We start from the raw sequence: 27,398 nt of genomic DNA, 5'->3' as shown, positions 1-27,398 counted from the left end.
GGTTTCCCCTCGAACGCCGTTTTATTCGGCTTGGGAACTGCCGAACCGAGTTGCCGGAATCGAGATTAGGGATGGAAAATAAACCGGATGTATATGGAAGAAATCTGTGTTAATCTGGTCTGATATACGGTAAACCCCAAAATACGGTGAGGAAAATCTGCATGTAATCTAACCCATCAATGAACCGATACCGATAAATCCAAATTTAGAGCAGCTCCAGTGCGCGCTTAAATCGACCAGTAGGCTCAAAAAATCGAATAGAGTACATGAGGTTCGACGGTTGGCTGTCAGACAAAAATCGAACTCCGCGTAGAGGTCGAACTCAAGTGAATAAAAACCGATGAGCACTGGTGCTGCTGTCCGTCTTCCCGTGCCTGGGAGAAAAAAGTACATGGACCTGCTTACTTTTTTTTTCTTTTACTCAGCTGTGGGACCCGCATACACTGGAAGCATAGAACGGTAAAACGCTAAATCGAACTTGTTCGGAAGGAAGGAGTTAAATTTTAGCTCAGGACTAAATTTTAGCCTCCCTCAAATGGAGTGCTAATTTTAATCTTTTGGTGTGTTTAGGTGAGAGGCTAAACTTTAGAACCTGTACTAACAAAAGATCCATTCACCCCTGCTTTCTCTCCTCTCCTCTACCCCTCCTCTACTTCTTCCTTCTCAACTTCTTCCTACCCGTCGCCGTCGTCGAGCGTCACCATCGCCGGAATCGAAAACCACCTCCTCTTTTCCCCTTCCGAGCGAGCTTGAACTTGCCGCCGACGATGCGCGCGCTTTCGGTGAGGCGAACCACTTTCACACAGCACCATTAGGTCTGCCACCGACTGCATGTACTCGACGCCCACCTCCCCTTTGGCCCGCTTCACGAGCTCCACGGCGTGCCCCAGCGGCCGCGCGGCGAGGTCCCCGGCCGTCGCCACGACCACCGGGATATGGAGGTACGCCGGATCCAGGACCTCCCCTACGGCGGCAGGCACGGCGGTGGGGCCGGCGGAGGTGGCGGGGCTGGCCGGAGGCGGTGGGGCTAGCGGAGGCCGGGCGGAGGCCGCGGGGCCGATCGGAGGGTAGCGGGGGTGTTGCGGGGAGGAGAGAGAAGAGTGCGAGGAGGGGGCAATGGAGGAATAAAGGGTAGCGGGGACCACTTTTAACTTATTTTAGCACCCCTTGGAGGGGCTAAAGTTTAGCCCTCCTGTTTGGGAGCAAGGGGCTAAAATTTGGGTAAAATGGGAGGCTAAAGTTTAGCCCCCGCCAAACACCCCTAAGGTCTCGTTTGGATACTAGGGGCTAAACTTTAGCCCAGTCACATCGGATGTTCAGATGCTAATTAGGAGGATTAAATATGAGCTAATTACAAAACTAATAGCAGAACCCCGAGGCTAAATCGCAAGACGAATCTATTAAGCCTAATTAATCCATCGTTAGCGAATGGTTACTGTAGCATCACATTGTCAAATCATGGACTAATTAGGCTTAATAGATTCATCTCGTGATTTAGCTTAGGGGTTGTGCAATTAGTTTTATAATTAACCTATATTTAATACTTCTAATTAGTGTTCAAACATCCGAGGTGACAGAGGTCAGCCTCTATCTCCCAATTTGGACAAGCTGCCCTTACCCATCATAATATTCATATTTTGACAAGGAAGGAAAGTACACTTTAAAGTCTCGAGGATAAATGGATACTAATATGGACCTGTCTGATTTTTTTTCTGCAGGCATGAATATAGTATTATAGTATGACGAACACGGAGTTAAACATGGTAATAATATCCATATCCCAGTACATGTGAGTAATCCGCTTCCATTCAGTTAAGAAAAAATGTTATTTTTGAATCCACGCTATATGTGGTTCAGTTAAGAAAAAAAAAGTTATTTTTGAATCGACGCTATCTGTGGTCCAACAAGACGATCAGATAACTGCGTACTATCTGCATTTGCTGGTGTACTGCGGATGCTCGTAGAGCTACTTCGAATTCCAACACTGTGCCACGTGAAAAGTATAAATCCGGTCGTCATTTCTGTTGCGCCGTTTTCTTCGGGGTGCTTGACAGCACTCCACTTCAACCTCACCAACTCCACAAAATTGCTTGCCAAATTCGTCAAGAAAAAACGTGGAGCTAGAGGTTAGATCCATATTTTTCCTAGAGTACCTCAGGGGATGCTCCAAAAACATCAATTTCAGACTTCCGCGTGGAGTTGGAGGTTATTTACCTACCTTTGCCTCTCGTTACACAACGTACCGGTTCGTTTCTGATTTCTACCCACGCCGCTGTCGTCCTTCAAAGCCGCGCCGCCCTCGCCCCCTCGGGTGCGGCCACGCCGCCCCTGCTCACCGAACCTTGCCGCCCCTGCCCGCGTCGGTCACGCGGCCCCTGCCCGGAAGGTGGCCGGACATGGCTGGCAACGAGCGGCGCTGGGAACAGCTCTCTGGCGGCGGCATTTGAGCTGATTACGGCGGCTAGGGCAGCGAAGGAAGGGAGGAAACATGGGCTGGAGGATCCACGGCTCACCAGGGTTCCTTTTTGGCGGTCTTTGGTTGATGAATAGGTCGGGACGGAGGGGTTCACTGGCAGCGCTCGAGCTCGGGCCGGCGGCAGTGGCGGGCGGGGATTCTTCAATCCCCAGCTGAAGGAGCCATGGCCGGCGACGGAGGAAGTTGTGAGGTGGGGAAGGCTCGTACGGCGGCTATTGTGGAATGGTGGCCGAAGTTGGGAGGGGAAGGATGGCGATTGAAGCTGCTGCTTGGCTCAATTCTTGGTTTCCCGAGGAAGAAGAAAGAGAGATAGAGAAAAAATGGCAAGGAGAAAAAAGTCGTTATGGCCGCTTCTCACGTGGCTTCTGTGCTTCTCCCGCTTCAGGTGTTGATGCCCGCCATTATTGCCGCCGAAGAGGACGAGGTGGTGGCGCTGCTTGCCCATGGCGTGGAGCTCAGGATCTAAAAAGGAGAGAGGAACGAAGAGGAGGACAGAAGAGAGAAGAGATTGACACGTGGACCCATTCACAAAGGATAAAATAGACTATTCATAACAAGTCTTCATATTTGTGGAGCTGCGACACTGCAATCAGCCAGCACTGCTACTAAAATTTTGAAGTTTCCTACGTTTACTTGCTACAATTGTCGTGTTATCTAAAGTCGTGATTTCATAATTTTGCTGTTAACTGAAGGCAAACGGATATGTTTAGATTAAGGTTTGCATAATCTTTTTTATTTGTGTTATTCAAGGATATCCAAATTTATTGTGCTCGCTTTAAAACGTAAAAATGTGGAAAAAGCGGCGCTATCTGATCGTGGCGCTATCTGATCGTATCCACCAATCCACCCCTGTTGGAGATCAGTACTTGGGGTGGCCCGTCTAGGAATTCCAGCATTTGGAATGAAACCGTTTTTTTTAAGAAGCGTGTAAGATCTACTGTAGGAACTAATACTATTAAAGCGGCAGCCTTTTTCTTGCAAAATAGATTTCCCTTTGCTTATTGCAGACTTTACCTAGAAGAAGGGATAAGTGATAGTAAAGTTGCTACACGTCCTTTGAAGCTTAAGTTTCAACACAAAACACCTATACGCGAGTCTATTTTAGAAGTCAACACATATTTGAATTTTGACACTTTGAAATCCCATATTGATAACGATTTTGATTTGCAAGTAGGGTATTTTCTAAAAAACCTGCTTATGGAAGATCATTATATGGAGAGAAAATCTTACTTCCGGTTATAATATACCAATTTCGGTTTGTAAAAAATACGGATTTTTCGCTTTGTAAATTGTAATGTTGTTTTTCTTCACGAATCACGATAACCAAAAAGAAGACTACATGGCTCGAACCGAAGGCCCAAAGGCCAAAATTAAAAGGGCCGAAAACCTACACATTCCTGGTCTTGGCAGCTTCCTTCCCCCTTCGCCTTCCTGATCCTCCTCGACCCTTCCTGCTGGAGAGTTCTGACCAGCACCACTACACCCAGCCGACCAAATCGCCGTAGAAGGGCGCGCCATGGAGCCGGCGGTGGAGAAGAAGGAGGCCGAACAGGAGGAGCAGCAGCTACCGCAAGCGCGCAAGGAAGACGCTACCGCCGCCGTCGTCGAGGAGGACGAGGCGGATTCGGAGGAGACCGAGCGCCGCAACCGCGACCTGAAGGCCGGCCTCCACCCCCTCAGGGTAAGACCCGCCGGCCGCCGCCGCTAGATCTATCGCATGCCTCGGCCAAAACATCCTTTTGTATCCCTACTATCGTTCGTCCCCAGCTTTCTGTTCGAAAAAGGGGATTTTAGTGCAGGCTTTGCATCCGCTTGTGCGCGGTAGATTGATAGGTGAGATTGTGGAAGTGGGCGTGACCCGTGGCTCTGTGTCTGCAGCGCAAGCTCATGCTCTGGTACACGCGCCGGACGCCTGGGGCGAGGTCGCAGTCGTACGAGGACAACATCAAGAAGATCATCGACTTCAGCACTGTATGTCTCTCTGAAGGTTCTAGTTGCTGTAGGGTATTCCTTATTTCAGTGCAGCTGACTGCTGTTTCCCTTGGAATGCTTACAGGTCGAATCGTTCTGGGTTTGCTACTGCCACCTCGCGCGCCCTTCTTCCCTCCCAAGCCCCACTGACCTTCATCTCTTCAAGGATGGCATCCGGCCCCTTTGGGAGGTATTATTCAGAACTAGATGTTTTTGGTAGTAATTGTGTCTATGTGCTGTATATCTGTCCATCAATCCATGTAGCTAGTGGTTAATGGTTTTTTATTGGCCAGGACCCTGCAAATCAGAATGGTGGCAAGTGGATAATTAGGTTCAAGAAGGCTGTTTCGGGTCGTTTCTGGGAGGATTTGGTAAGTGCACCTGTACTGTCTATTACCTGAGCCCCTCATCAAGGACTATACGTAGTCACGTAGGCCTGTTTGGTACTATATGAAGAATGATGTCATCCTACTATGAGTTTGTCCATCGTGGTAGCATCCAATCGTCTTTTGTGTCATGATGCTTTGATTGGCATTGTGGCTGTATGGAATGGAATGGTGATATGCTTCCGTCATATATGCTACTCGCCTACTCATATTATCTGGTCTTAATCCTCCTCTTTGGTTTGCATAATAGAATGGGTTAGTAGCTGTTCCTCATGACCATAATGCTGATAGGAAATGAGGGGCAGAGTCATGTCATGCCACTAAAATAGTGGGATGGCCAGTTGAACCCATGATGAACATCCTGAAACCAAACAAGCCTGATGGTGGCATTAGTTTTATGCAAAGAAGCAAATGTTTTAGTGTTGAACAACTTGAAACTAATGCATAAACGTATCAGCTACAAGCTAAATGCTCTGCTGTTGGTTGCTTGTTTCCCTATATATTATTATGGTTGAGCTTTCATGCAAGTTTACATGGTTCTAATGAGCCAGTTTTCTTCATTGTGCTTGTTTTAAACTCATCTGATCAATATGCATATCTATTTTGCTTGAATTTCCTTACTCTGAACCTTGATTTGGACTATACTTGTGATTTGACTGTGGAATTGTGTATTTGTGCCTGCGATTTCATTTCCTTACCTGCCAATATTTGTGAAAATGAATTTCAAATGTCATTCTTCATGCCTCCGACGAGCGAACTTAATGAAATTGCTAGCACGAATTGAATGCAAGGTGTTGAAAACATGAATTAGATTGATAGCCATGATGTTCCCAGTTGTTCACATGTTTGGCAAGACACGTTTCCCAATCACTATTATGCGGATTTTGTCTCTGTGTTCACATGTTTGGCAAGACACGTTTCCCAATCACTATTATGTGGATAGTAGCTAGAGGGTTAAATGGATTGAACCGTCAACAGATTACTTAATTTTGCCCTCTAGTTCTCGTTATTGTTTCAATGGTTCAGTTATGCACAATAACAAAGTTGTTAAAGCATGACATACCATTTTATTTTTGCATCATATCATAGGCTACTAAAAGGATATTTCTGAAATTGATATTTTTCCAGTGTGCACCTGAAGTTTTGACCACTGATTATATAGTTACAAGATGGTGCATTCTAGCCAATTTGCCAAGAACCAAGAACACTAACATAGAACAGTCAATTGGCCTTTTTGGTTATATTGCTTCGTATTCTTAGAAACATCTGTTTGCTTCTAGATTGTGGTTTGATCTATTGAATGGCCGTTTTTTTGGGTACATTTCTGTTCATTAGATTGGTACTTGATGGGATTAAGAAGGGCTAGAGGTGAAACCCAGCTGATGTAGCACTCTTATGCATTGTCTTGCACTCACAATGAAGAGAGTAAAGACTAAAGACAGTGGTGGCTTCTATTTGTCGCATATCCACACCCATGTTGTATAAATGTGCAATTTCTGTCTGCCATCAAGTATGTTTGTCTTATTCCTTGGTGTTGTCTAGACCGCTAGACTTTAATACATTGCATGATTTTTTATTTCCATGTTTTCGAACAGAATATGAGACCACTTATTTTACCCATGAAAAATACGGGCATCACTATTGCTTTACCATAGTGGCATGTTTGGTTGGAGGTAATTGGTGGGAAGGAAAGAGAGTTTAGATGTGAGAGATTAAATTTCTTTTGTTTGTTTGGTGGGCATGGTAGTTTTAATGGGATGAGGAGTGGGAGTTTTTGGTAATTGGATTGGAATTAGTTTTAAGTGGAAGATGGATGCAGAATTCCCCCCCCCCCCCCCCCCCCCCCCCCCCCCGGCGACTCCCACCACTAATTCCTATGCCCCTTCCCATTAGTTGCCAAACACTCCCTAGGTTAAATTAAATGGAATAGCATAGCAGGCTTACTTTTTGTGTAGTTCCCAGTCTGCTGATCCATGCATGCAGCACTAGTACCATATTTATGCTTGTAATGCTGCTATCTTTCATTTTATAACTTCAAAGCATCAAAGCAGCATTCGCACAGTGCATTGTTCCATGGCAGAGTTGTGATTCCATTTAGTCTCTGGAGCCACAACCACTCATTCATAATTTTACTAGAATTTTCCCAATGCCTCAAGCTTGATGCCTGATGGTGCAAAAAAGCTTTTTATGGGGTAAACTAATTTTGGTTGTATGATGGCTTAAATAATTCTGTTTTCCCATGTATTTATAATCTCCAGGTGCTGGTGCTAGTAGGTGACCAACTTGACTTTAGTGACGATGTTTGTGGTGTTGTGCTCAGTGTCCGTTTTAATGAAGACATTCTAAGTGTTTGGAATCGGAACGCATCAGATCACCAGGTTTGTATCAGCACTTGATGCTCCATAGATGTGATGTTCAGACTGTTACTCACTTGTGTTGTTTTGCCGTGCAGGCTGTGATGACATTAAGGGATTCTATCAAGAGGCACCTTAAGCTGCCGCACAGCTATTTGATGGAGTACAAACCACATGATGCTTCAAGGCGTGACAACTCCTCCTACAGGAACACATGGCTGAGAGGATAAGATCCATGATTCTCGCCTGCTTTGGAACTATTCACTGTGAACTTCAGTTCTTAACTTTTCAACATCGGTTCTGAAGAAAATAGACTATGTACCAAGCTTGCGGACTATTATGCAATGCACTAGTCAAACACCATTACATTATAATGCTCAACCATCCTTTATTTACCGTAAATGCAGTCTAATGGATTTTTCAAGTGTGTTGAAGCGATTCTTTAGGGTTGGCATCTCAGATTCTGTCGGTAATTGCCACAGGAATGGTAGTAGCCATGATGTTATGCTAAATTCATTTTAATATCGAATACTTTCCAAAGCAAAGTGAGATGCATGGGTTGTGGAAATAAATCGTGCCTAGCCATTGAGAAGTTGATGCTAACATGATAGCATCCGGTTGAGTCGTTAGTTTGCAGGCAGCATAGCATCTTTGTCACATGGGAGTATGGGACCTTGGCGTTATGTTAGTTTAGCACGGGGATTGAAAAACGGATTTGCTAAATAATAGCTGGCTATTTTTTCTTATTAGATTTCATTCACTCAGTTTTCAATGGTCCATCTCTTGAAGGTTTGTGCTGCTGTGTTCCATTTCTGTTGCTCAGTTTCGTTGTTGCGCTGAATTCGTCGTTGCGTGCTGTTTTTCGTGTAGTTTCGGCCGATATTCTGGAATCGACGCCGTGGCGGGATAATCCGTGGTTGCCCGGTGTAGAATACGAGCGCATTCTTCTTGTTGTCCGGCCACCGCTCGGGCTTGCCCAGTGCCTTTGTTCGCGCCGGTAGCCATGGCCTTCAGCGCCCCAGTGGCCAGTCGGGCACGTTGACGAGCCGCTTGGCGTTGTAGACGTAGAGCCTGATTGATTAGCTTCCAAAGTATGCCCAGCTAAAACTAGCTTCCAAAGTATGCCCAGCTAAAACTAGGTTAAGCCAATAAATTTTGGCACTCATTTGGTTAGCATCCCAACTAAGATCTATTCTAAATTTTTTCCCCAAATTTTGGTATGGCATGCCCATATTTTACCCTGTCATTTTGGTATGGCAAATTTTGGACACCAACTAATTAGGCTAAAGCTGAGCTGGCTGAGTTCCAGCTTCCAGTTGCACGTTCTTGAAGACCGTCTGATCTCCTCCAGGGCTCCAGGCTCGAGGAGGCCGCGAGCGTTGACGAGCTCGCGGACGTGGGAGTTCTCAGTTCTTGTCGTGCGGCGCGATGAGCCTTGGCGTATAGCAGCAGCGATGCCTTTGTTGGCTGTTGCTGTCGTCCTCGCTGCCTTCAGACCTCGGGGTAGACGGTGAAGACGGCAGGGTCAGGGAGGATGATGGGGAGCTTCCTCGGAGCTCACCGCGTGGACCTCGAACCTATCTTCATACTATTTCCCCCAACATTTTCCAGTTCGTTTTCAAATATTTTTCCAATATTACCTTTAGCTACCTACCCCATTACCTGTAATCTTTGTGAAAAAGGAGAGTGACTAAGCAAAGCAACCCGTTCCCGTGGCCCATAAAGTAGGCCCATCTTCATCCTGGGCCGTTCACCCTGATCCGAACATTTAGGGTTGATTTGTTAGAACTTTTTCCGCGGAGACCACCCCGCGGAGTGATTTTTTACCTCCACGGCTTCACCAGAGTCCCTTTCGTCCCGGACCGAACCCCGCCCGCGCCCAGTCCCCTCGGTCGCGGCGTCCGCCTCCTCCGGCGCAATATGATGCGCGCCCGCCTAAACCACCCGCCTTTCCACTCCCACGCGCGGGAAACGTGAAGCTAATCCAACACCACCTCCCGCTGTACTACTCCTTCCTCCCAGCTCCCATAACCCAAACCCTAGCGCTGATTCCCCCGCGATTCCCCATTTGATTTCGCGTACCCATGGGCGGATCCGCCGATCCCGAGGCGCCGGCGCCGGCGCCGTCCCCGTCTCCGGTGAAGCCTTCGCCCCCCTCAGCTGAAGGGAAACGGCCGAGGCGGTCCGTGCAGTCGAAGCTGTCGTGGGGGCTGGTTAAACCGGCCGGCGGCGGCGAAGGAGGAGGTGGCGGCGGCGGTGGTGGCGATGGCGGAGCTGGAGCGGTAGCCAGAGGAGGAGAAGCAGAGGCTGTTCCTCCCATGCCTCCGGCGGCGGAGGAGGTTATGGAGGAGCCGGAGAAGGGGAGGAAGAAGAGAAAGCCGCGGAAATCAGAGGCCGGCAGCAAGGTACATTGCCCGTTTCAGCTGATGTTTTGTGTCTTCTGGTGGCTTACACGATTTTGATTCGTCCTCTGCATTGAACTGTGCTCGTGGAGAATTCGGTCGTGCTCAGTTGGATGTCGATAGATAAGCTTCTTCTGCTGTTCGTTTCTCTTAGTTTGTCTAGGGGAAAACCATGGCAAAATTGTAGTGTTTATGTACATCGTTTATTTACTACTGATGACCGATAATACTGCACTTAAACTTGGATAAGGATGTATGTCTTCAGCCAGACACATATACTACCTGGATAGCATTCAACACGCTAAACTCAGCCTTTCACGGCTTAAATTGAGGTACGCCGATTACTTTGTCAAATAGAAATATACCTATGTAGATGGGGAAAAGACTTTGTCAACCTGTTAGTATTTACGCCTTATGTTTATCTTAAGATAATATGTATCCTTTCATTCGAACAAATTGGTACCTGTTTGCTATTCAGTTCATTTTTCCTTGTGCCTCTATTGTAAAATAGTTATTTTTTACCAAACTTTTTGTAGCCCTCTTCAAAAGGAGAGAAAACTGGTGAGGATCCTGCTAGCAAGGATGAAGTCATTTTGGTTGGTACGTCATCCTGTCACCAATTTGTAGAATTATTGCCATCTCTAAATATTTTACCAGTCTTATCATCAGATTTTGCATGTTATCTGCCACTTTATGTATGAAAAGCAATACAATCATACTGCTAGAAATTCCACTTCTGAATGTTTGCCCCATTGGATTTTAGATGAAAGCCCTCAGAAAAAGCAAAGGAGAGGTAGAAAGCAAGATGCAGTACTGAAGGTGCCTAATACTAGTAGAAAGCGCTGCAAGGCATTGGAGTCACCTGATGGTTAGTTTTTTTACCCCCCCTCCCTATTATTTAGATGGTTATTTAGAACCCTCTTATCTATACTTGAACCTAATAAAGACCACAACATGTTATTTTGCTATAGAAAAGTAATATGGTAAACTTTGAATGATAGTGCTCTGTGAAAACATCGTTCGTAGATTGAGAATTTTTATATTTAATTGCAAAGTACCTTTTAATCTATCTATGGTCACATACCTGCGACATAGAATGAAGTTTCAGCACACTGTAAAATGCTTGCTGTTATTGTTCTCTTACGATACATATTGTGATGTTGATAAGTATTCCAAATTGTGTATCTGCTCAATTTGTGCGCTTATATCCTTCGTATGCTATAGAATTTGATCGAATGTTATATTTGGAGTTGTAGAGAGATAGGATTGAGGGAAACACCACACACCCTAATGAGAGGGGGTGACCTTTAATATATATAGCCAATGTGGGTTGGTATACAAGGAATACAATCAAGTATACATAGAAATCGATACAATCTCTAATACCCGCCCGCAATCGCAGTGGGAGGATCTCAGACGCAAAGACTGGACCTAAAGTCAGTGAACAGCTGAACTGGTTGTCCTTTCGTCATGATGTCAGTGAACTGGTGGGAAGACGGGACATGGAGGACCCGGACTTGTCCCAAGGCGACAATCTCAATATGCTTCGTGCACCGGTGATGGATCAGGTTGGCTGTCATGTAGACAGCGCTCACGTTGTCGCAGTAGACAACTGTGGCCGAAGCGAGAGGGATGTGGAGCTCTTGAAGAAGCTGGTGAAGCCAACAACACTCGGCAACAGCATGGGCCACAGCCCGGTACTCAGCCTCAGCGCTGGACCGGGACACTGTGGTCTGGCGCTTGGAGGACCAAGACACCAGATTGTCCTTGAGGTAGACGCAGAAGCCTGAGGTAGAGCGTTGAGAGTCCAGGCAGTCAGCCCAGTCCGCATCGGAGTAACGGTTAGGGACTGGACAGGACTGGACAGGGTCAGTACCGATGTGGAGCTCGGAGGAGAGGGTGCCCTTCACGTAGCGCAGGACACGTTTGATCAGCGAGAGATGGGGCTCGCAAGGATCATGCATGAAGAGACACTCGCTAGACCACGTACTCTAGGTCGGGTCGAGTCAGGGTGAGGTACTGAAGAGCCCCTGCAAGGCTTCTGTACTCAGAGCCATCCTTGAGCTTGGCGCCATCGTTCGCCGAGAGCTTGGCATGAGTGTCAATAGGGGTCGCCGTAGAGTGACACTCAGCCATGCCGGCGTGTTGGAGAAGATCCAGGGCGTACTGTCGCTGAGACAGGAACAGGCTGTGGGCGGAGCGTGTGACGGAGATGCCGAGGAAGTGGTGGGGATCGCCGAGGTCCGTCATGGCGAACTTGGAGTGAAGACGGGCCATGATGTGCCGGAGTAGTGTCGAGGACGAGGCGGTGAGGACGATGTCGTCGACGTAGAGCAGCAGGTAGGCAATACTCGTACTCTCTTTGTAAACAAAGAGGGAGATGTCGGAGGTGGAGGCGACAAACTCGAGTTGGCGTATGAAGGAGGCAAACTGCTGGTACCATGCCTGTGGGTCCTGCTTGAGGCCATACAAGGATTTCTGTAACAGACAAACGTGGTCAAGGGCGGCGGGGTCAACAAAGCTAGGAGGCTGCTAGCAATAGACGATCTCTTCGAGGTGGCCGTGAAGAAATGCGTTCTTCACGTCCAGCTGGTGGATAGGCTAGGCACGGGAGGTGGCGATGTTGAGGATAGTCCGTATCGTCGCCGGTTTGACAACCGAGCTGAATGTCTCGTCGTAGTCGATGCCGTGTCGCTGGAAGAAGCCACGAACCACCCAGCGCGCTTTGTGTTGGGCAAGTGGCCCGTCGGAGCGGAATTTTTGCTTGAAGATCCACTTGCCCGTCACAACATTGGCGCCGGGGGGGCTGCGGGACGAGACAAGTACTTTTGTCGACGAGAACCTGAAACTCATCGGCCATGGTCGCACGCCAGTTGGCATTCGGCCAAACCGCTGCGGTAGTTCGCCGATAGCGGCGAAGGCGATGTCGAGGAGGCTGTGGTCGTGAGGTTCCTGTGCTGCACCCGCTGGATGGCCCTAGTTGCAGAGCGAGTGACGGGGCGGTGTGGCGCAGGAGCTAGCGCCGGTGCTGGAACAGGCACCTGCGGAGAGACTTGTGCCTGCTGGTGCACAGGTGGAGCAGGAGCAACCTGAGGCGGACAACGGTCGTAGATGAGGTGGAAGTCGTGTCATAGGGGTGGGCGCACCGGTCGGTCTGCCCTAGGGGAGGGAGCAGACCCGCCGCGGGAGGAGGCCACGCCACCGGGAGGCGTGGAGGAGCTCGGAGCGGAAGCGGGGCTGCTGAGCCCGGTCACAGACCCGCCTGGTCTGAGCTGGAGTGGTGCGGCCAAGGGCGTCGGGCGCACAACCGGGCTGCGTATTAGGATGGCGGGGTCGTCGTCGGTGACATCCTGCAAAATAGCGGGTGAGGGCCGCGGTTGCTCAACGTCCGGGGATGGAGTGATCGTGGCAATAGCAGCAGGAAGACCGGAGAGGCTTGACAAGAGGAAGTCAAGCTGAGACAGAAGAGTGGGGTGGGAGGAAAAAGGGAAAGAGGACTTGTCAAAGACAACATGCCGAGAAATGATAACTCGACGAGTGGACAAGTCGAGGCAGCGATACCCCTGTGAGAGGATGAGTAACCTAGGAAGACAGAAGCGGTAGAGCGAGAGCCAAGTTTGTGGTGTGCCGTGGCGGAGATGTTAGGATAGCATAAACATCCAAAGACGCGCATGTGTGAGTACTCGGGGGGCTGCGCATGGAGGAGGTGGAAAGGGATGTCATTCTGGATGGCGGAGCATGGTCGCCTATTGAGGAGATAGGTAGTATTTGCTAGGGCCTCAGCCCAATAGGTGGTGGTCATGTAGGAGTGAATCAGCAGGGTGTGGGTCACATTGTTTAAGGTGCGGAGGAGACGTTCAACTTTCCCATTTTGTGGAGAGGTGTAGGGACACGAGAGGCGCAAGTGAACACCCCGAGAGGTCAAGATGGACATGAGAGTCTTGTTGACAAACTCGGTTTCGTTATCTGCTTGGATGCTCCGAACGGGTAGGCTAAATTGTGTTTGGGCGTAGGCACAAAAGTTAACAATGTGTGTGGGAACGTCAGATTTGTGAACCAGAGGAAAGGTCCAACAAAAATGCGAGTAGTCGTCCTGAATAACAAGGTAGTAGCGGTAGCCAGATATGCTAGTGACGGGGGAAGTCCAAACATCACAATGCACTAGTTCAAAGGGAGTAGTGCTGCGTGAACTAGAGGATGAAAAAGGTAACCATACATGTTTGCCTAACTTACACGAATGACATAAGGTATGAGTCCCTTTATTACAAATAATGGAGGAATTATTTCTAAGTTTGTCGATGGTGGCGGGACCGGATGACTGAGACGAAGGTGCCACAGGTTGGAGGAGATGGCGAGGCCCGGCGTGAGGAGCTGTGGTGCTGGTGGCTGGAGGGATGGTGTGAAGACTGCCGGCACTATTGCAGTGCAGAATCACGCGTCTGGTCGGAATATCCTTGACAAAAAAACCAAGAGTGTCAAATTCTATAGTGCAATTATTGTCCCTAGTAAACTGACGAATGGAAATCAGGTTACAGATTAAGGATGGAACAATAAGAATGTTATTAAGGCGAAATTGTGACGTATGGGTGGAAAGGGTAGAGTTGCCACGGCACGTGGTGGGTAGGGTTTGACCATTGCCTACTGTGATGAAGGAGTGAGAGGAGGGTAGGGGGGAGACGAGAATACCATCCGAGGATGCCATGTGGCCGGAAGCTCCTGAGTCTACGACCCAACCGTCGTTCTGCATCGCCATCTGGTTGAGGGCAGCAACAAGCTCGGCTTGATCCCACATTTGGGCTGGAGGGGACACCTGTAGAGGAGCAAAGGCCGTGTGGGCCTGAGGAGGCGGCCGAAGTAGCCCTGGAGCGGACGCACGCTAGCCCCCACCTCCGCCAGAGCCATATTGGCTGCCGGCCTGTTGGTGGCCCATGTTGCCATATTGGTCGGTCCCTGGACTGAAGCATGGGCCGCTCGGGCGAGGTGGGCCACCGGCCTGCTGGCTGCTGCTGGCAGGCGACTGGAAGCTGCCGCCGGCCTATTTCCCCTTCCACTTCTTGCCGCCGCCGCCGCCGCCCTTCTTCTACTGGAAGTCGCCGCCGCCGCCGGTCTGGATGGAGCCAGAGGCGGAGCGACACCTGCCCGGGCAAGTGTAGGAGGAAGACGACAAGCTGGTCCCCACGAGGAGAGCGGTGGTGTTGGTGACCTCCTCGTTGGCGAGGCGAAGTTCCTTCAAGGTGAGCATGTCGCGGGCTTGAGCAAAGGTCGGGAAGCTGGTGGTGGAGTTGGCGATGTCGTCGGCGGTGTTGGAGTAGCGCGGATTGAGGCCGCAGAGGAGGTTCAGCCGCAATTGGGAGTTCTGGATGGGGTGGCCAACGTCGTGGAGGGCGTCGGCGAGGGTCTTCATGTGCTGGCAGTACTCCGAGATGGAGGAGTCTCCCTGCGTCATGGAGTGGAAGTTGTGGCTGAGGAAGAACGCCCGGGATTGCTTGTTGGCGCGGAAGAGACCAATGGCGAGCCAGAGGGCCCGAGCGGTCTGCTCGTCGTCGTCCATGGCGAGGTCGAGGACGGAGTCATCAACGGAGCCGAAGATCTAGGAGCGGACACAGCAATCCGCTTGATCCCAGTTGGGGTCATCAGGACGAGGCGCTGCCGTGCCGTCGATGTTCGATTTGAGGCCGAATTTGCCTCACATGGAGGCCCACTTGGAGTAGGTGGAGTTCTTCATCGTTAGGGTCACGAGGACATGGGATTTGATGGAGACGGTGGCGTAGGGGTGGACAACGGCCGGCGGTGTGGAGTAGAGGATGAAGCCACCGCCGCTGCCTTGCGCCGTGTCGTCTCCTGTGGCAGGGGAGGATCCGGAGCTGAGCGCAAGTTGAGTGCCAACGCCCGGGGCCGGCGCGGTGCTGGCGCCGAGCGCGGGCTGGGTGCCAGCGTCGAGGACAGGCATGGAGCTGGCGCCGAGGACAGGCATGGTGCCGGACATGGTGGATTCGGCAGTGGAGTCCTGAGACATGGACGTCAGGGAGAGGAAGGGAGGGGTGCCGCCAAGAGGACGGCGCGCGGGGAGGGGAGGACGCGTCGTGATGGAGTCGCGGCGCGGTTTAGGGTGGAGAGGAGCGGAAGGAAAGGCCCGGCACAGATTGATCCCGGTCTCTTGATACCATGTAGAGAGATAGGATTGAGGGAAACACCACACACTCTAATGAGGGGGGGGGTGACCTTTAATATATATAGCCAATGTGTCTTGGTATACAAGGAATACAATCAAGTATACATGGAAAGCATAAATCAGTTATACAATCTCTAATAGGAGTTGTGATTTAATGCCTTTATTGCTTATTATCCACTTCGACAGTAGAATAATATATTTTTTCTATGAAGGTCCTGGTAGCTGTCAGCAATTACATATTAGCCAGATTGAAGCCGGTTTGCCTGAAGCAGCGCCAGTATTGATTGACGTTGATTTAATGAGTACGCCTTCTAAAGCAGGAGATGTTAATGATAATGTTGATGTGCTAAACAATCAAGATAAATCACCATTGAAAGTTGACCTAAGGTCAGAAGCGAAGATGGCTGCAGAGGTACGGTCCACCAGCATTGGTGAGATATGTTGTGTTCTTGTGCTGATGTTTTTCTTCTTCATGCTGTATTGCTTGCTTTCCTTTGGCTTGTTTGTCCCTTGTTTTTTTTTTAAAAAAATCCGATTATTTGATAAATTAATTGGTGGCATGCCTACTTCCTCCTATTGTCACACTTAATGCAAGTCTATGTTTGCATCTGTTTAAACTTTAACTGCCACCTTATGAATCAAGTATGAGCAGAAAGATAACTATAATACTATGTCGTATCTTCTTTTTTTTTCATTTTCCTCTCCTTGATCTTTAAATGTTTAGTAGCAGCTTGTTATCTTAATTGCATTTCAATCTCTATATATGTGCTGCAGTTGCAACTCTAGTTGTTTTTGAAAACACACACGCACACACTTGTGATTGCAATCGCACCTTGTTTCTAGTTCATTTCGTGTTTACAGTGTTATTGCATGTATTTTTTTTCTCGAATAAAGTATATTTTTATTTCATTGCCAGGAAAATCGAAGGTTATCATCTGGAAAGAAACTGCACCCTTTCTTTGCTTCACGGAAAATGAACAAATGTGCTAGCCAAGATCAAGATGTTATCAATATTGAAGATGCGCATGGATTTTGTGATTTTGAGAGGGATCCACCATTTTATCCTATTCATGTCGCGTACCAATTGGAGGTATGCCAAGCATATGCATGTTTTGTATATCTTTTCGAAAGTATATCATGATTCGTGGTCAAGTGAAGTGCAATATTTTTTTGTAGGCCAGTATGCTGATTAACTGGAGTAATTGGATAATCACGGATCTGTCTTCCCTTGACACTGATACTGTGTCTCCTCTTCAAAATTCGGTGTCATTCTTTGAGGGGTTGGTTAAATCACTGACAATAGAAACTACTTGCAAGAGGCATTCCATTCAGTTGACAGAGCCGATTCATGTTGAGTGTACAACTTCAGGAATGGCTTTCCCTTTCCCTAGTTTTTCTGACGAGCAAAGTGAACACAGCTGTCCTCCGGATGTGGTAGAATTTCTTTGTTCATCTAGTATTTTCTGCAGAATTCAAGAGCTTGCTTTGTTCTCTCATAGCTTATTGTTCTAATCATTCAATGATTAAACTTATGCTTAACTATTTGAACTGTCCAGATCAATGTGGACAACCACTTGTTGGTGTCCGGTGCCAGTTGCCAAGCTTCTCTTCTTGATCTGCATGGACGCCCAGAAGTTCCTCAGAATGGGTAATCAACATTATGCATATTTTCTCCTAGATGCATTGTTGTTTCCTGTTGGTTCAACAATATTTGCACAGCAAAACTGGAACATTGTTAATTCTTGGAAGCTTATTAGCCAATGAACTGCCAAACAAGTTTGTTATTAAACCAATATTGGTATGATACACAGCTCTCCTGCATATTCATCTCCCACGCATTCAAGGGGGGGGAAAAACAATATTGGTAAAAATGACCATGCCAATTGGCCAACAGTCCATGCTATCAATGCATCAGCTAGTCCATGTTAATGCTTGCTCAAATGGTGTCAGTCACTAAGCCTTAAGATAGTTTCTTTTCTAAAGAAGTATGAAGACTGAAGGGTAAATGTACAACCAATAAGGGTTTTGCATATTCACTGAGATATGAGATTGGCCTCAAACTATGCATGAATCTTTTTCAGTCAAATGAAGTTGCAATTTACAAGGGATTTCTTTCCTCACACTTGTTCTTGTCCTAAGCCCTCATCACCTTTTCTTGTCACAGTTGACACAACTATTTATCAGAAACTTCAGGCCAGCCAAATTTAATTCAAATAGAAGTAATTGTCAAGTAGCTAGTTGTATTATATCTTCAAAATTTTAACTACGCATAACATTGTATTTTCTAGTGCAGCTGTGAGCCTGCCTATTACCTATGGACTGACAAGTACCGTCCTGAAACTGCGGCCCAGGTGAACATGGCTATTCGTGTTTGTACTGCTCTTCATTTTTTAGATAATGTTGTACTGCCCTTCATGCATGGTATCTTGTGATATATACAATTATGCATCCTATTTCTCAATTGTTGCATCTATTTCATCAGCCTTTTCAGCCAACATGCTTCATTACAGAAAAGGAAAACACAAATCAATGTCTGTAGTATGCTTAGATTTTGTCTTAGGCTACTGCTATCTTGGTTAAACAGGTATGTGGAAATAGTGAACATGTAAAGTTTCTCGCTGAATGGCTCAAAGGTTGGGATGAAAGAGGCCACAGGACTGGAGCTGCTAATGGGGACACAAATGATAGCTCGTATCAAGATGAATCTGATGCAGATTCTGCATACCATGCTTCTGATTGTGATAACGTGCTACTAATCACTGGACCAGTTGGGGTGAGTGCCACTCTCAGGAATACTTGCCATTTGAAACACATGCTATATCTAAATGTCTTTTAGCTAGTTCTTTTTGTATTTTATATTTTGTGATGCTTGTAGGCTTTTGCTTTTTGTAATGAATGTGCATAAGTTTCTATAGCGAATTTTTATCCACCCAGAAAGGGAAATGGGTCACGGACCAATGAACCTTTTTCTGGAAATCACAATGTGATATGCTAGGGCTCCCCATCTTGTAATTCAGAAATACTTCACTCTTCATTATTTTTCACTGTTAAATAGTTATTATGTTTACTTGGACAAAAGATTTACTGTATGACTGGACTGAACTCCAAACAAGGAGCTGTGCACCTCCTATAACTTGTGCAAAAGTTGTTGTTTTAATATTTGCAAGCACTTAGCTGTGTGTTAATTCACTTGTTATACCTATGAATAGACATAACCTGGATATGGTGTTCATTTATGCTACATGATATCTTTGTTCTAAATCCAGTGTGGAAAATCAGCTGCAGTTTTTGCATGTGCCAGAGAACAAGGATTCAATGTAATAGAGGTATTTCCACCAGCATTTCTTTGTGAGAAGAGCAAGTTTGTTTCATATACTTGATTTTACTGATTAAAGCTTGGCATCATTCCAGGTAAATACATCTGACATGAGAAATGGGGCTTACGTAAGGCAGAAGTTTGAGGAAGCAACTAAATCACATGGCCTTGAAAAATGGTTCGTCAGTTCCTTCTATGTTTTGTCATATTTTCTGTTTGCGATCCTTCTATCATGTTCATGCTGCAGCCTGCAGCTGCATCTTCTTTTAGTTAATTTATTATGAGTGAAATGCATGGTCTGTCCTTTAAAATTGTCATGGAGTGTCATCCAGGTCCCTAAACTTTGAAAATACTTGTCAAATGTATCATCTAGGTCCGAAGTTTCCAAAATACTCTTATGGTTGCTCATCTGGCATGCCAATGTGGAGATCTCGTATTGATAAGTCAAAATCATAGGTGTATTTTTGCCACTTTGGACCTCGATGATACATTTTATTATTTTAACAAGTTTATGGACCCTTATCTGCAGTTTTCAAGTTCATGGACCTAGATGACAATCCATGACAAGTTTAAGGACCACCTGTGCATTTCACTCATTTTTTGATATTCTCTTGCTTTTATGAGGATACTTAGCATTTGGCATTATTGTATGGGTAGCAAACGATATTTTTGGGTGATACTGCATCCTTTATAAATTATCTCGTTATGGGATTTACTGAAAATAACCCGAAATAGCTTTTCCCATGAGTTGGTTGAATTCATTTGTTTTTACTTGAACTTGAACATTCCTTATGTGAATAGCACAAGCATTTAAGTCAGCAGCCTTCATGTCTGTACGATTGCTTTCAGAATATCAGTGCATCACTTGGCATTGTAGAACCCAACATGGTGATGCACCACAATTTAGAAAAGTTTTGAGATTTTCTTAAGAATGCATAATTGAAGGGGGGGAAAGAACAAGACATAAAATATTGGGTATCTACAATTCATTTTTAAGGCCCAACAAGTTGAACTAAGTCAGTGAAGGTCATGTGGTATGTAGTTACATAAACACAAATCCAAAATTTGGCCAGTATATATGCAAATGTTTCAAATTAAGCGATACAATAGTTCAGAAAATCAAGCTGCTCTCCTGGTGGTTCTTTCACAAATTTAGTAGTTCAAGCTGCAGCCAGACATTAGTTTTCTAACTTGTAAATTTCTAGCTCAGTAAGTATAGTTCTGAAATTGTATATGTTCTGCAGATACACTTCCATGAATTGTTCTGGTTTGAAAATCATCCTTGTTCATTTGCTTTCTGGAAAGCTCATTGCCTTATTATATAAAACTTTATTGTACCAATCTTCAAATCAAACCTTTCCAGAAATATTTAAATGCTGACTGTATTGATCTTATAAGCGTATGGGCAATAGAAAGTAGAAACAGTAGTATGCATGAAAAATGCCAGCAGGAATGATGCTATAAGGAATTTGGGGCACATGAAAATAGCAATGACAATATGAATAATGTTGTAGCTTGGTTACAGTTCTGCGAAGTTCTTTTCTGACAAGTAGATACGTCCTGAATACTAGCTTAACTTCTAATTATCTGTGCATTTGTCTGACACTCCACAAGGTTGCCTGGTTGAAGCAAACATACCTTTGAATCCATCTTTTTTCTCTCTTGTACAGGTCACAGGAGGAGATCATCAATTCGCTGAAGGGTGATTTCTTGGATCCAGATTCAGGAACTCCTGATAGGACTGAATATCAACATTCGATGTCCCGTGCTACTAGATTAGTGATCGACTGTGATCAACAGAAATCACCTGTAGGATACTACTCAGGCTCCAAAGTCAGTGATGAAGCTTCTAAACAAGTTCTTAACAAGACACTGATCCTATTTGAGGATGTGGATACTGTCTTTGATGAGGATCGTGGGTTTATTTCGACCATACTTAAGATGGCAGAGACGACAAAATGGCCAATCATACTGACTAGCAACAGTGAGCATTTTATCCTTTCATTTTAGGCTTCTACTAATGGCCCTTGTAATTTCAGCCAATGTAGTACACTAAAACTCATTATTTTGTTCCATTATTATTGATTCGTGAAGGGAAGGATCCATCTTTGCCTAATCTCTTGGATCAGTTTGCTTTGGATTTCAAATACCCATTGACCTCAGAGCTACTTTCACATGTTGCCATGGTAAACAGTTTTTTTTTCTTTTGCAGGCTGAAACTATAGAAAAGCTTTTGCTTGCCAGATTTATTGAAATTTGACTGTCCTAACTTGCAGATCTGTAAATCTGAGGGAGTAGATGTCACTGTTCCTGAGTTAAAGCATGTAGTTGATATTTGTTTAGGTGACATTAGGAGGACGGTGATGCTTCTGCAGTTTTGGTACCAAGGAAAGCAGCAATTCACAGGTTTGATTCTTTGCCAGGAAAACCTTTGACAGTACTTTTTATGGTTTTGTGTGTACTGGCCTATTGTTTACATTTTGTAAACCTGTCAGTGATTCAAAACTTAAAATGCTTCTGCAATAGATTCATTGTATTTGCTTGTGCAATTGGGTCGTGACCCTGTCAAACTATGATAAATGACCCTTCAATAAGGCTAACCTAGTGTCCAATAAGCTATGGTACATGAAGGCGCTGGGTTTGTTTATGTGTATTGGGCTCAATCATGGATTGATAGGGTTTGTAAATTGTAACCCAGTAGACCTTGCTTTAGGCCTTATATAGTAGATATGTTAGCCGTTTCAGTTCGTGTGCGATATGCACATTTGTCAGCTTATAAGTCTTAGCTAGGAATAGGAGGTTCTTAATTTACTACGGCTTGTTTCTATCAACTTCATTTACACACAGGTTTCATCAATATGTTCATTTTTTCAAAAAAAAAAGGGTTTCATCTATATGTTGTAATTACCTTCCCTTTCCATTCTTCCAGTAAAAGATGTGGGGTTAGATCTTTCTGAGTGATCTGTTAGCACTTAGCACTAACAATTATGCGCACCTGTGCTTCCAGAAGAGCTGTTCTAGTTTTTTCTGTACATTTAATAATGCGTAGCTAATTGTTAGTTTAGCTTGAAGGTTTTTCCCCCTCCAATTCAATGGAGGTGATAACTCTAGGAGTGTTGGGCATGTCACTGCTGCTGTCCTAATTCATTTTCTATTTTCAGAGAGGCCAAATGAATGTCTGTGTGGTCCTTTCTCACTTGATTTGGATGCAGTACATTCTACTGTACCAAAAATGCTGCCATGGGAGTTCCCTTCTAAATTATCAGAAACAGTATACATGGAGGTAGACAAAACTATCTTTGTGGCTGAAGAAAAGAAGAAACAGATGGAGGCATCATATCTTGAAGGTCTGCAGTTACAAGTAATAGCACCTTCGGTCAAAGGAAGAAGCGCAGCTAAAACAAGAAAGGCTAAGAAATCCAAGTTGAAGCGTGGCCAAGCGGCTGAGCGTAATGATATTTCACCATGTAAGAACGATCTTGATGATTTTCATGATCTTCCAGATATCCCTCTTCCATCTGATCAACAACCAAAAAGAAATAGGCATGGCTTGTTGCTACTATCAGAGTCCGACGATGATCCAGCTGATGTACATACTGAAAAACGTGACATATTTACTGTTACTGAAGTTGGTTTCTTCTCACAACCTTCAGAGGCGCCTCATATACATAGTCAAGACGTTTCCCATCAATTTCTTTTTCCCATTGAATCAAGGGAGACCTTCGGAATTGCTGATTCTTTCCAAAACCCACCTGAAAGCAACATGTCTGGGTCCATTTCACAAGTTTGCGATACATTTATGTCACAGGGCGTGTCATGTGTGCCTGAGTCATCCTTCATTGTGGAGGGCACATCTGCATCAATAAGTGATGATGAATTTTTGTCAAGGGCGGTGTCCAATGATTTGTCTACCTTTCATGATAGTGGTACATACACTATGTTTCGAACTGTATTAGAAGACAATGATAATGCAAAGAATGTAATGGCTGAACGACAGAAAGATGTGGAAGATGTAGTTGGTGAGACAAGTGAGGCTTATGTGGAATCATTTGGCAGAAATGAACAAGCAAGCTGTTCAACTGCTGGGTTTCAATTGATGGATGAATGTAGTCGTGCTGAAAGTATCTGGCTGCTCTCTGGTAAAAAATCTAATGACTCTTGCAAGGTTGAACAAGTACAGGATACTTGGAACAGGCTACGAAGTTGCTGTCCTGAACTTTCCCATGAGGCTAATCATAATAGAGCAGCTTCTGGAGCTTTGAAGCTTGCTTCTGGAGTGTCTGATTTAATATCAGAATTAGATCTTATGCTTTCTTGTTGCTACCCTCTTACTAAGGTCAGGCATATTATCTTTTGCTTGCTTAAAGATTCATATCTCTGAAATACAATATTTGACTCAAAACATTTATAAATCTCTGCAGGATATGTTGGATCCATCTTCAACTCCTTGTGCTGAGCCAGATGACTTTTCCTGGTACAACAATCAGGTTGAGATGGGATCTGTTTATGCACAGCATGCTCTGTGCATGTTCTCAAGGGAGTCCCAAGATATAGATGATGGTTCAGTTGCCTTGTCACAAGAGTTGTTGTTTGCCAGTGCAGCTGCCATATCTCTTGGAAAAATTATTAGTTCAGGACTTATGAAAAATTGCGGATCTGCTAATGTTTCTCATATGAAAAATCCAACTACTTGTATTTCTAAAAGAAGGTAAGCGATGTGATTCCCTTCCAGTTGGTTAGTTGCTTGTGTACACTGTGTTGGCTATCTTTGCATATATATAGTCCCTCGTGATCTAGTTTGTCTTGTGAGTAGGAAATTAAAATGAGCAGCCTATTCATGGTTAGTGTGACATTTGATATACTATAGTGATAGATTGTGGCTTCGTGTACAGTTCTATTGCAATGACAACCGTTTTTGTATTTGTAAGTTTCACTAAGACAGCTTTTCTGAGTAAGACGGTCACTTGTCAGTCATGAAACTTCGTCATGTTAAAAAAAACTGTAAACATCGGGTTGTGTGCAAATTGTACTCAACTAAATAAATTTGCGAGGATATTTTGTGGTTAAATTAACCATGACTGATTAAAGAAATTTGCTTTCTCTATGTGTATACCACTGGAAGATCAATTTTCAGCACTTAAGCATGCATGCTTCTTAGCTTCTCCTGAGTCTGGATCTACTGATTGAGTTGTTAATGATTTCTGCCTCACTATTGGTTTGTTGTGTAATCTTCACATAGACAGTTTGCGTGATTAGCTATTGTCAATGCTTTGTGCAGGGAGCATCAGGTTTATCTTTTTGGAACCATGTCTCAGGTTGTTCCTTCAAAGCTGTCTCAGTCATTGAGAGGCCCTGTTTTTGTTGATTATTTGTCTTCAATCAGTCAGATCGCCCGATTGGAAAATCTGCGACTTTCTGAAAGTAAAGGCATAAACAACCAAAGAAGGTAATCCCTGCTTTTCGCCTCAGTATTTTTTTTTTACTGATAGTAGACTACTATATGTAGCTATGTATCATGTTCTAAGAATTTTCTTGATGTCAAAATTCTACCATTTAGTGAGAGCAAATAGCCACAGTAGCACTCAAAAGTCCAAAATGTTATTTTGCACTTCGTAAATTTGCATTTCTACCAAGTCTTAGGATGTAACTATGACTTTGGTTGTACAGCCTGTGTTAATGAGAGGCAAGCTAACAGTAAAATTGGTCCATTTCTCCTTGTCGAAAATCACCTGCCATATACTCTTATAAAATGTACTTTATCTTGCTTTTTAAAATGGCAAAATAGGCATTTTGGTCCCTAAACTTTACACCAAGGTCAAGTTCGTCCCTCAACTTTCATATCGGTCAATTTAGTCCCTCAACTTCCATTTTTGGGGTAAAACTCATCCATGTACTGATGTGGGGCTATATCTTACTATGAGACTAACGTGAAAAGTCCATTTTACCCTTGGCTCATGTAGGTCAACCCATGTATATGCTCATATTGCCTTGATACATACACACAACAATATATTTTTTAACTAACATAAAATATAGTTTCTAAAAATGTATGTGCTCGTACTCAAATCATGCATGTGCTCATACGAATTAAATTTTGATATGCAAAATGTATGTACTCATATTCTTTCATGATATGTATACATACTCTAAAGTTGACATGTGCTCATATACTCGTGGTACGGCATACATGCTCCATGTATATATTCATACTCTCTCGGTAAACATATATATGTTCATACTTATATATTTTGGATAATATGGTTAATGTACGGCAGAAATTGGGGAGGGGAAGGAGCCTAGGGCAAAAATAACTTTTCGCATTTGTTTCATGCTAATATGGAGTGCCATATCAGCACAAAGGACATGTTTGATCCAAAAACAGAAGTTGAGGTACTAGATTGGCCATTTTGGAAGTTGAGGGACGAACTTGACCCACGGTGCAAAGTTCAGGGATCGAAATGACTATTTTGCCTTTTAAAATGAAGTATAATTTCTCGTCTCTAGGGATGCATAAGGCTCCGGGCTATTAAAATCACACAACATATAAATAGGTGAATACTGATATACCCCTGGTGGGTGGAGTCATGTACCCACGACTCCACCAGCTGACCAGCACATCAGGGTTTAAACCCCTCACGGGTGGGAATCATGCACCCATGACTCCACCACACCAGCAGTGCTTTTCCTGAATTGTTCTGTTTATGCAATTATGTATTTGTGCCATTCTTTTCAGTAAATATTTGTTTCAGTTGGACTACACATGGCTTCAAAGCTAAACTGAATATCTTGAGTGAGCGTAATCTTCCCTATTTCAAATAGTATTGTGCAATTTGTGCCGTTCAACTGAATGGTTGAGATGTAAATGTGCCGTTGCCATCTATTGGAGTTCTTGAGCAGCTCTTGGAGCCTGGCTAAGAAGGATTTGTCATGAACTTATCATAAACATGTCCTTAGCTTTGTTTGTTTGTTTGTTTTTGTAACGGGAAAGATGATATCTTTACCCAGACCAAACAGCAGACTCGCCGGCCACCATAACGTTTACAAAATTCGGAGCATTATTAGAAGGATCAAAAGAACTATTACATCTTTTAGGACACCACACAACTGAAAAAAATGGAAAAGAACATGTTGAAGTTATGCTTCGCTTCATGTACACCTTAGCTTTGTTGCTAATCCAGTAATTTGTTATGAACCATAGCTTCCACTTCCCAAGATTTTCTCGAAAGATCTGAAGCATTAGGACTAAGTTTCCATTCTTGCGGTCTTTGGTCTTGTTTCAGTTGGAATTTGGTAGTGTATTGATGGTTTTAGTACAAAATTCATGGTATCACCTCATCATTGTTTCCGGTTCACCAATAATGTGTTCCAGTACATTGATGCACCTTGGTTAAACCCCACAATAGTAGCTCACTGCTGTTTATCTCGTCCCAGGTCTCGTCAGCCAAGACATTACTTGAGTTCACTTCCACTGTCACCTGCGGATGTTGTGCTATTATCAGAAAGCAGCTGTTTCAGTGGCAGGCGCGAGAAGGTTCTAGAGCAAGCACCATGTAGTACATAGGTTAATAAACTGGTGCTGATGATTAGAGGCAGCATTTTCTTTCTCTCAACTTGATTAGAGGCGATAGGATGATGGGCTGGCCGACCCATATTTATAGTTTCAGTCCGTGGTCGATGAGCCTAGAGGTGCAGTTGGTACCGGAGTCGGAGTGGATGCAGTTGATTGTTCCATTGTATTGCCTTGTATAATGTATAAGGGTATGGTGTCTGTTGTCATCCTAATTTATCCCATGGGACCATTCAGCTGATGATTTAATGTAAACTGGGCAGAGCCCACATGTCAAGATATGAAGGAAGTTCACATTCCTGGGTATACGAGATTACGAGTCACTGTTGCAATGTACTGGACACTTGTCAAAGACTAATGTTCGGGAAGGCCGAAAGAGCTTGGCTGAGGTCCAGCTCTATCGGGCCAAAAAAGAAACACGTGGTAGATGAAACTACAAATCGTTAACATGGATTTGATGGTAACATTAGAAATGAGGTCATGAAGAACGACTTGCTCTACTCTACTGGCTTGGAATTGGAATGTGCGAAAGACCATTTCAATATTTTATCCCACAAACGATGTGCAGTTCTTCAAAACTCTCCACGGAGAGGTGGTCTCTCGACAATTTGACAAAGAGGCCAGTGATGCAGACTGGAGTCCAAGCGGGGTGTGGAGCGGCTCTTCAGCAGCAAGTCGGGTCGTCGTGCCGGTCGGTTACGTGGCGCAGAGATGCAAGAAAGGCCGCGAGGGACACAGCGACTTGCTGCAGCCG

General features: G+C 45.0%; 2 protein-coding genes across 3 annotated transcripts; both read left to right on the top strand.

Moving 5' to 3' along the window:
* Positions 1-3,887: 3,887 nt before the first annotated feature.
* LOC117835997 (eukaryotic translation initiation factor NCBP) lies at positions 3,888-7,611 on the top strand. The gene is made up of 6 exons (XM_034715345.2): positions 3,888-4,157; positions 4,355-4,447; positions 4,533-4,637; positions 4,741-4,818; positions 7,092-7,211; positions 7,286-7,611. Exons 1-6 carry the CDS (start codon positions 3,993-3,995, stop codon positions 7,415-7,417), a joined length of 693 nt encoding a protein of 230 aa, XP_034571236.1. The 5' UTR covers positions 3,888-3,992; the 3' UTR covers positions 7,418-7,611.
* A 1,408-nt stretch (positions 7,612-9,019) lies between these two features.
* Positions 9,020-26,950, top strand: LOC117835996 (uncharacterized). Of its 2 annotated transcripts, XM_034715343.2 has the most exons (18): positions 9,020-9,592; positions 10,126-10,189; positions 10,353-10,457; positions 15,974-16,173; positions 16,678-16,851; positions 16,938-17,195; positions 17,318-17,409; positions 18,055-18,112; positions 18,346-18,534; positions 19,028-19,087; positions 19,173-19,255; positions 20,748-21,061; positions 21,172-21,263; positions 21,354-21,483; positions 22,239-23,413; positions 23,499-23,785; positions 24,356-24,523; positions 26,509-26,950. In XM_034715343.2, the coding sequence occupies exons 1-18, from the start codon at positions 9,272-9,274 to the stop codon at positions 26,636-26,638; spliced, it is 3,900 nt and encodes a 1,299-aa protein (XP_034571234.1). In that variant the 5' UTR covers positions 9,020-9,271; the 3' UTR covers positions 26,639-26,950. The 2 variants fall into 2 exon arrangements, with proteins under 2 accessions (XP_034571234.1, XP_034571235.1); XM_034715344.2 differs by lacking the exons at positions 9,020-9,592; positions 10,126-10,189; positions 10,353-10,457 and having other exon boundaries at positions 16,054-16,192.
* Positions 26,951-27,398: the final 448 nt, after the last annotated feature.

The sequence above is a fragment of the Setaria viridis genome, chromosome 9, assembly GCF_005286985.2.
Source record: "Setaria viridis chromosome 9, Setaria_viridis_v4.0, whole genome shotgun sequence".
Taxonomy (NCBI): Eukaryota; Viridiplantae; Streptophyta; class Magnoliopsida; order Poales; family Poaceae; genus Setaria; species Setaria viridis.
This window is presented reverse-complemented; position numbering and strand designations above follow the sequence as displayed.